The sequence below is a fragment of the Pinus tabuliformis genome, chromosome 7 (assembly GCF_031772625.1).
Source record: "Pinus tabuliformis cultivar Carrire ecotype Pingquan chromosome 7, CPIR1, whole genome shotgun sequence".
NCBI classification, from domain to species: domain Eukaryota; kingdom Viridiplantae; phylum Streptophyta; class Pinopsida; order Pinales; family Pinaceae; genus Pinus; species Pinus tabuliformis.
This window is the reverse complement of record NC_142293.1, coordinates 714,134,043-714,143,767: the sequence shown is the minus strand read 5'-3', so window position 1 is coordinate 714,143,767 and position 9,725 is coordinate 714,134,043. Positions and strand designations below refer to the sequence as shown.

The following is a 9,725-nucleotide window of genomic DNA, read 5'->3' as shown; positions in this document are numbered from 1 at the left end:
ATAACATGTTTATTTTATGTTGGCAATAAACCCTTCAAATACCAAAAATCTAAATATAGAGTTGATCTATAAAAATTAAATTAGAAACTCAATTAGCATAAAACTATAAAAATACATGAGAGAATTTGAAGATAAGAAAATAAATAATGACACTCCATAAGGATTCATACAACACAGAGATATTACCCTGGAAATCCATCCAACATTTGATTTCCACTGCACTTAAACTCTCAATTGCATATTTCAACCAATTTACAATAAACATTAACCTTCATTGACTCCTATGACCAAATGCACGAATATATCACCTAGTCTTTACTCATTGTCAAGATTCATTATCTAATTATCTCTTATTTGCCTTACATTATGCTCTTTTTATAAGCACATAAAGCCCTAATTCTAAATTTCTCAAAGTAATACAAGTGGTTAACGATAATTGGCTAAGATCTTTTTTTTTTTAGACAAACTTCGGTTGCTATATTATAATCTGAAAAAAAAAAAAAAAGAGAGGCAGTTCGCCATACATACAATATTTCCTGGACATCATGGATCCAAGGAATTACAAAAAGGGTCCCTTCCTTGATCCTTGTTCTAGTATTCCTGCCTCTAAGGCTTCTTATACTACTGTAAATCCTTACATATTGCAAGCACCAAAATTTACAACTACAAAACATATTTAATCTATCTCTATATGGCTGATCTGCCTAGCTGTGGACTCTTCTGGGTATGGGTCCGGATCATTCTGTTTTGCACTGGAGGAAGAAGGGGTTTCCTTGAACTTTTTGTCCATCATGAACTTGAGGACTACTATCGATTCTTCTGCGTGGCTGCACCGGTTGGCCAAGTTGCTGAACTGTTCATGTAGAGAATTGACTCTGTGCAGGAACAGATTGATCTCTGCCCGATACTTCTCATTGAGAACTCTGAACTGATCTTCCATTCGCGTTTCCAAGCTTCGGACTTGGTCCTCCAGTGCACGTTGTTGCGCTCTCAACTCCTCGAACTCTGCCTGAAGGTCTCTGCAGTGGAAGCAATCTTCTGAGCGGGCCATTATCACTGAAAATTCCCTGTCTGCGTTGTTGGCTTCTTTAGCGCGGGACCTCTGAGTTCTTTGCTTACTGCAGACTGCAACCACGACTCTCGCAGGATTGTTATGATTCTGCTGGGCGCTATAACAACTCCCTCGGGCTGATTGGGGATGAACGGTAACGAGAATGTCCTGCTGCCTGGAGAAACTGGCTTTCATAGTGTATTGAGGAGTTCTGCCATCGGGGGTATAAATAGAAACCATTTGCATGCTGTGAGGGCGGGAAGATGCCCATCTACAGCTCGCAGTAGTCCACGGAATGGTCAAATGCATATCTTGAACCGCATATGGGATCCTTCTGCAAGGACGATTCTCTGCTGGAGTTGTCTTGATTCCCATGCATTGAATCGGTGTTCTGATCTCATTTCTGATCCAAATCCTGCCGACCTTACCTGCTCCGTCATCGGCACTGATTACTTGTCTGATGTCATTGGTTCTGTCAGTTATGGTACACCTGCTGTTGACTAACTGTTGTAGGTTCATGGTAATGGCTGCAGAGAGACAGTGTTATTACAACTCAGTCTGCCCTTGGAGCGCTCGCATGCCCTGTTGGCATACTTATCAGCCTCCTTGTTCAAGCCACGGAGGATGTGATAGTATTTGACCTCTTCCATTGAAGCATGGAGGATCCGATTCCGGTGGTTTATCTGCTGGAGGAGGATATTCGGCGTGCTCTGTCTCTGCGCCATAAGCCTGATAATTATTGCTGAGTCCCCAAATACCACTGCCTTTCGTATCCCTAATTTTAGCAGCTGTGTGAGGCCCTGATATAATGCTAATCCCTCTGCCCTGTTGTTGGAGATCTCTCCTAGCCCCCATTCGAAGTGAAGCATGCTCTCTCCATTTGCGTTGCAAATTAGACCCCCTGCACCTGCTTGGCCCGGGTTCGATTTAGAAGCTCCATCAAAAAATAAGTAGAACCTGTTACAATTTCTCAGCCAATTCGAAAATTCCTCATCCTTTAGCCTCAGTTTCCATGCACTACTTGGATCTTTCATTTGTTTTCTTCCTTGGTTTGTTTCCTGAGCGCTAGCAATATTCTCTAAAACATAGCTGATCAGGTTTCTCTCTTCCATGCTATAATTTGTTGCCTCAATCTTGCCTTTGGTGTGATTTGTGACTGTCTCCTCCGCTAACATTTTTGCCTTGTGACAAATTATCCTGGTGTTGCAGCCTTTCTCTTGGAAGACTTTCCCATTTCTTGCCAACCAAATGCGCCATAAAAGGGTTAGAGGAATGGTGTTCCATACCCTTTGCACCAATTTACTCCTTTTCTCTTTCCATGGACAGTTCTTTCTCCATTTGTGTATCGTTTCTGCAATAGTTGCCTGAGGCTCCCAGGAAGCTTCCCCTATTGAGGCCATCTTTCTCCAACATTCATCAGCCACCGGACATTCTATAAACAGGTGCTGGATTGTTTCCTCTGATCTACAACAGTTTGGGCATCTGGATGGCCCCATTATGCCTCTTTTCTTTAAGTTTTCCGCTGTTAGTGTTTTTCCTTTCAAGAGCAACCAAATGAAAAATTTGATTTTGGGGGGTGCTTCTGCTCTCCATACAAGTTTCCATTGATTCCATATTTCCTGATGGAAGTTGCTATCACATAGAAATTGGTGTCCAGATTTAACCGTGTATTGAGTTCCAGTTGGGTCCCATCGATATCCATCATGCTTGCCTTCTTGAATCAGAGCTTTGCTGTGTAGGAGATTCTTTAGGACGGTAAGGCTAGTGTCTAGCTCCCTGGGATGATCCGGGAAATTCCATCCTGTCCATGCTTGAGATTGATTGTCCCATTGTGATATTTGGGCCAAGTGCATTATTCCTTTGCCGTTGAGCCAGTTTATGGCAGGGATTGCCTCTATGTTTGTTCCAATCGGATGCTGCCCTAAAATTCTGTCTGTGGAGAAGTTGATGCTGCTCCCCCCTCCTGGGACCTTTGAGATATTCTGAGACATAAAGGTAATGGCCTTCTTACAGAGTTGCCAAATTTTTGTACTATCTCTGTTGGGTATATTAGTATCCAGGAGTTGATGCCTTGTGCAGTTCAGGTATTTTGCTTCTAAAACCTTCTTCCACCACGCTGCAGGCCCTGTGATCAACCTCCATACTATTTTAGCTCCAAGTGCTAAATTTAGCAATTTTGGTGATCTGATGCCTAATCCTCCTTTTTCCTGAGATTGAATGATGTTCTTCCAGCTTACAAGATTGAATTTTTTTTTATCTGTTTTCCCTCCTTGCCAAAGGAAGTGCCTGAGAGCTCTTTCCATTTTCTGATGGAAAACAACAGGAGCTTGATATAAGGAGAAACGATATATTGGAAGAGAAGCTATACCTGATTTTAGAAGAACTAGTCGTCCTGCTAGATTCAGCCACATGGTGCCCCATTGCTGGATTTTTCTCTTTATTTTGTCAAGTATTTTGTTCCAGGTATCAGCTTTCAGCGGTCCCATACTTACTGGCATCCCTAGATAGGAGAAATGGTTCCAGTCTAGTTTGCAGGAGACTCCAAATATACTTGCTATGTTATGGATGGTGTGATTTGGTGTGTTCCAACCATATATACAACTTTTTATCTGGTTAACCTTCCCACCTGAGTAATCCATGAATTGGTCTAAGATATTCTTAAAGCGCCTTGCAATAGTGGTGGAAGCTCCTCCTATTAAGAGAGTATCATCTGCAAATTGAGAGTGATTGATGTTCTTTGTTCCTTGTTTGATCTTGATGCCAGTGATTAGACCTATTCTCCGGTTGTAATCCAAGGTTTGACTGAATGATTCAGCCATAAGGATAAACAAGTAAGGAGATAGAGGGCAGCCTTGTCTAAGGCCACAAGAAGATTGGAAAGCAGCACACGGTCTTCCATTAATTAAAGGGGAGATCCAGGGATCCGTTATACAAGCTTTGATCATTGTGATAAAGGAGGGGTCAAATCCCATTTTATGAAGAACAACATACAGGAAGGAATGCCTTACCCTATCAAAAGCATTGGCGAGATCCAGCTTGAGGACAAACCCTTTCTCTTTTCTGCTTAAACTTGAGTGGATGACCTCTTGCACAAGAAGGATATAGTCAGTGATGTGCCTATTAGGGAGAAAACCCCCTTGGTTTTCTGAGATCAGGAATGGGAGGAGTGGCTTGAGCCTGGATGCTAGAATTTTTGAAATTATTTTATATGCTGAGTTGCATAGAGATATTGGCCGAAATCTTGAAAAAGTGGAAGGTCTGTTCTCTTTTGGGATTAAGGCTAGATAGGTGGAGTTGGTAAATCCCCCCATTTTTCCTTTTTTAAGAACCCAACGAATCATCTTTGTGAGATCTTTTTTAATCATCTGCCAATATTCTCTATAAAAGCTGATTGGAAACCCATCAGGTCCTGGAGCTTTATCTGGGTGTAAGCTCCAAATTGCTGCTTGGATTTCTTCTTCTTCTACTTCTTTTCTAAGACTGCTGTTCATTTCTTGTGTGACTCCTTTAGACAGGTGCTGCAGCATGCTTGAATAATCCTCCTCATCTTTATCCTCAGTCAGAAGGCTATTAAAGTGTTTGGTGGCTGCTTCCTTTATAGAATCCTGAGTGTTGTAACTGTTCCCTTCATTATCCTTTATTGTGCTCACTGTATTTCTGGCCTTTCGAACCGTGGCCTGCTTGTGGAAATAAGTTGTGTTTTTGTCCCCCTCTTGCAACCAGAGTTGCCTTGAATTCAGTCTCCATTTTGTTTCTTCATCCCTTATAGTTTGACTCAGCTGAGAATATAATCTAGTTTCTTGCTCTTTAGTTTGCTGGGATAGCCCAACAGTTTCAATTCTTTGCTGCACTTCCTCTAGCTCTTGCTTAATTTTCTTTTTGTTCACCTCGGGCTCTTGATAATTGTTCTTTGCCCAATTTTTTAGAGCCTCTCTTACTCTCTTCAATTTTGTCTCCCAAATATAAGTTGGTGATCCTTCCACATGTTGAATCCAAGCCTGCCGCACCACATCTTTTGCTGCTGGGGAACGATTCCAAATGGAGCAGTATTTGAAGGGTATGGGTCCTAACTGACATTGATTATGAAGAGTAAGCGTTATTGGGTAATGATCAGAGGCTGAAACATTGAGAATATTTGAATAGCTTGTAGTGAAGGTGGACAGGTATGCTATACTTATAAGGAACCTATCAAGACGTTCCATGATATTGTCGGCACCAATTCTTCTGTTACTCCAGGTGTACCTACGGTTTTTGGGTCTGATATCAACAAGGTCTTGCTCCTGCATGATAGTCTCAAGTCGACTTCTGAAAGGATCAGGGGTGAAGTTTCCTCCTCTTTTTTCGTTAGCGTGCATCACCAGATTTAGGTCTCCTGCTATAATGAGATTATTGTTCTGCTCTTCTTCTATACTTGCTTCCAAAGTATTCCAACACACTTCTTTTTCTCTGTACTGATTCGGTGCATATATGTTGTAAACTGTTACCTTTGAGCCACCAGTTTTGCTTTCCAGTTTGACTCGAATCCAGTTCTGATGGACTCTGGTGGAATCACAGATCCATTTATTGTTATCCCACATAGTTAGTATGCCGCCTGAGGCTCCTCTTGCTTCGCTTGCACATCCATTGAAATGCTTTTGCTGGCTTATTACTCTGGTAATTTCTGACTGATCTTGCTTTGTTTATTGGATAAGAACAATTTCAGGGTTTTCACTGTGTATTAAATCCTGAGGGCAGCTATCTTGGAGGGGTGCCCTAATCCCCTACTACTCCAAGATAGTATTTTCATCATGATTTAATGGTTGTATGGAGAGGTGCTCGCCTCTCATTGCCTTTGTTTCTATTTTCTTTTTCCAAGTGTCCTAGAATGAAGGACTCTATTGGAGTCTGGGAACCCATGGCTATGTCTTTCTCAGCATTTTCCTCCCTCTGTTGCTTGGCCGATTTCCTGCCAGGCCCATGCTTTTTTGGAACATCACTGGGCGCTCCATGTTCCTTTGAAGAGCTCCTGGTAATCCTAGAAGAAGGGGGTTCGGGAGAGGGCTGGGAGATGTGAGGAGGAGAAAGATGGAGCGGAGGATCTGTGGAAGGGAAATCAGGCCCGGAATCTGCCTCAGAGAGGATCACGAAGGGATTAGAGGATGGAGGGATAGGAGGATTGGAAATCCGAGGAGGTGAGGGAGGATTTTGAAGGGGAGGTTGCTGGGAGGAGGAGGGTTGCTGATGGGAAGGTTGTTGATGGGAAGGATGCTGATGGGAAGGACCAGGGGCCTCAGATTCCGTAGATTTGAGGGGAGGAGTTGGTTTTTTCCTTTTTACAGTTTCCCATTGCCCATCCTGCTCATCAGATTCTACATTGACTATTTTAGTACATCTATTTGCAAAGTGTCCATATTCGTGACATACCTTGCATTTTAAGGGTATCTGCTTGTAGTCCAACTGCTGAGTATGGCACCAGTCATCAACTTTCAGTTTGATCGCTTCCGGCAGTCCTCGACCCAGATCGACTTCGACACAAATCCGCGCACATGCCTGCATGTTGTCTTTTGGTTCACTGCGATCTATGTATTTCCCAACCGCATTTCCTATTGCTTTAACCGAGTCGTCCCCCCAGCAGTGAAGGGGAAGGTGAGGCAGTCTAACCCAAATTGGGACCGCATTTGGTATATCAAGTTCTGGATCAAAATCCGGAGTCCATTTATTGAGGTAGAGACCTCTGGAGTCCATAAAGTAAGGCCCATTTCTGAATATTAGATCTTTATCCTCTTTGGTTTCAAAATGAAAAGTAAAATATCCTCTGCCACAGAATCTGATGGATATTTTACCCTGGATCTTGTCCGACCAGTTTCGCTCGACCCATCTTTGCACTGTTCTGGGTGATGGCCACAATCCTGTAAATTGCCCGATTAACCCTTTCTCTGCTAGGGAAATGGCTGCCATGCACGGAATGGTAGGAGGCAGTTGGACTTCCTGTAATACATCAAGCTTCTTCACAAACTTTGTTGCTGTTGGTCTAGGTATTTGCGGAGGGAGTGACTTTACTAGATTGGAGAAGGCTCTTTGCAGCTCCGGATCCCCACTGGGTGGATCCAGAGGATCCATGCTGAAGCTCGTTCGTTCAGGCGTTCCCAGGCCGAGGCGATCGCAGGTTAAGACGCACGCGCAGCAGCAAAAAGAAAAATCGTTGGATTCAGTTTTGTAAACCTAAGGGATTTTGGGACACCGTAGATATTTCGGTATTCAAGAACTCCACCAAATTTCCCATTTGATCATATATTAATTATTGGCTAAGATCTTAGGAATTTTGGGATTCATAAATATTTTCCAAATAACTCGAAGTAGCATTGATTTCCCTTCAATGACTAGTTGACCATTAGTCTCAGTTGAATATGCACATATGCCTAACTATGATCCCTTTGATTACTTTACTCAATTATTGACTTCTTTCAGCTCCTCAATATTGCTTCAAATTTTAATGAGGTAATTACTCTCAATTTGATTGTTGTCCTATTGATTTGACCATTATCATATCTTCTTATCAACTTGAATTCGAGTATTCCAATGTTGTCTTACTGTCCCTGGTTGATTGTTCATGACTAGACTTCTTGTGGTTTATTCCTAGTCATTAGTACCCAACCATTTCATTGAGCAACTAAACTCTAATTGATTGACATTACATGCAAAGAGTACAACACCTCAACATTTTCCCACCTGTTGTCTTCTTTGCATGAAATTTGAATACCATGCTTTTATTGAACCAAGGCCCCAAAGCCCAATCCCTCTCTTCACTAAGAGAATTTACTAGCACTCACAAACTTTGTTAGAAAGTCTACAACATTCTTCACCTTGTCTACTTATATTGGCATCAAGTTCTTACATTCCAACATGTATCTAATGAAATGGTACTACACATTAATATGTTCTATCCTTGAATGGAATGTCAATTTCTTTTCTAGGAAGATTACACTTTGGCTATCCTAACTTATCCTTACTGCTTGTTGAGTAGACCCAATCTCCAAACACATGTCATAACCAAATTTTTTCCTTTCTTGCATGAGCGATTACTATGTATTTAGTTTTTTTCATCAATAGTGCTACGACTGACTGTTACTTACTCATCCAACTTATAACTTCATCAAAGAACCTGAATACATACCTATTGGTTGACCTTCTTTTTTCCATATAACCAACCGAGTCAGTATAAACAAATCCTTGTATAGTTTCTTCACTATCATCATAAGGTCCTTCATGGTAGCAGATCACATGATCACTTATGGCACACAAATATCTAAATAGTGTTCTGACAACAGTTTAATGCTCTTTACAAGGTGTTGGCATGTATCTACTCAATACTCTCAGTTCATGAGAAATGTATGGTCAAATATAGACCACAACACAAATCAAACCACTTATAACACTTGCATATGGAACATGGGCCATGTCCTCTCTTTCTTTTTGTGTCCTTGGACACTATTCAATAGTCAGTATTTCCCCAATTGGAATTGGTACCTTCACTAGTTTACAATATTGCTTGTTAAAACACTTCAAAATTGTTTCAACATACTTCCTCTAGTTTGCATAGAGTTTCCTAACTATGAAATCCCTCCTAATTTCTATTATGTGAATGAAATGTTCAACACTAAGATCATTCATGTTGAATTTGAAATATAGATGCTTCTTCACCTCCTTAATTACACCCATGTTATTTCCAATCAGTAACATGTCATCTACATACAACTCTACATATATGAAACACTTACCTCCTAGCTTGACATATGCATAATGATTAACCCAACTTCTCACAAATCCCAGTCCTTGTATATAGGTGTCAAAAATATTCTACCATATCCTAGGTGATTTTTTCAGACCATAAAATGACTTCCTCATCTTGTAGAGCAACTTCTCCTTGTCCTTTACTACAAAAACTTCAGATTTTTCATATAGATTTCTTCTTCCAAGTAACCATAGAAAATTGTTGCCTTTACATCCATTTGTTCAATCTCTAGATCAAATGTTGCAGGCAAATACATTAGTACTCTAATGGAAGTTAATTTTCAATACCACAAAATATCTCACCAAAGTCGACTCCCCTAACTTGGGAATAACCTCTCCCCACCATTCAAGCCTTGTACTTCTCAATTTGACTTATTTCATTCAATTTTTCATAAACACCCACTTGCAACCATTAAGCATCCTTCCATCAAGTAATTTGAACAAATCTCATATCTCATTCTAATGCAAAGAATCCATTTCTTCTTACATATTTTTCAACTAGAGTTTTCCATTTTTCAAGTTGACATCCTCCTTGACTGACTCAGGGTCATCATCAATGGAGGATAACACAAAGGTAGTTGGGTGGCATATAGCTTTCAATTTCTTTCCTTATTCAACCACACCTCCTTATAACTAGTGGCTATAACACCTCTTCATTTAACTTAGTCAAATCAACAGAGTCACTTTCTTTCGACTTCAAATTAAACACTATATTTTATGTTTCTTTATTTCCAATGTCTCTTTAGTGCTGGAAGTACATCTAATTTCCCTAAAGACAATATATTGACTATAATATGTCTTCCTTATCATATGATCCCACAACTTATATCCTTTCATCCCATCCTTGTAGTCCATGAAGACACGCTTGACTTCCTTGTTATCCAAATTTGTTATCCTCTTGTTT

The 9,725-nt window shown here is 40.8% G+C and overlaps 1 protein-coding gene across 1 annotated transcript; it reads right to left on the bottom strand.

Moving 5' to 3' along the window:
• Nucleotides 1-1,566: 1,566 nt before the first annotated feature.
• On the bottom strand, nt 1,567-6,586 carry LOC149249516 (uncharacterized). The gene is made up of 2 exons (XM_089453398.1): nt 5,925-6,586; nt 1,567-5,590 (listed from the first exon to the last, which is right to left on the bottom strand). Exons 1-2 carry the CDS (start codon nt 6,584-6,586, stop codon nt 1,567-1,569), a joined length of 4,686 nt encoding a protein of 1,561 aa, XP_089309524.1.
• Nucleotides 6,587-9,725: the final 3,139 nt, after the last annotated feature.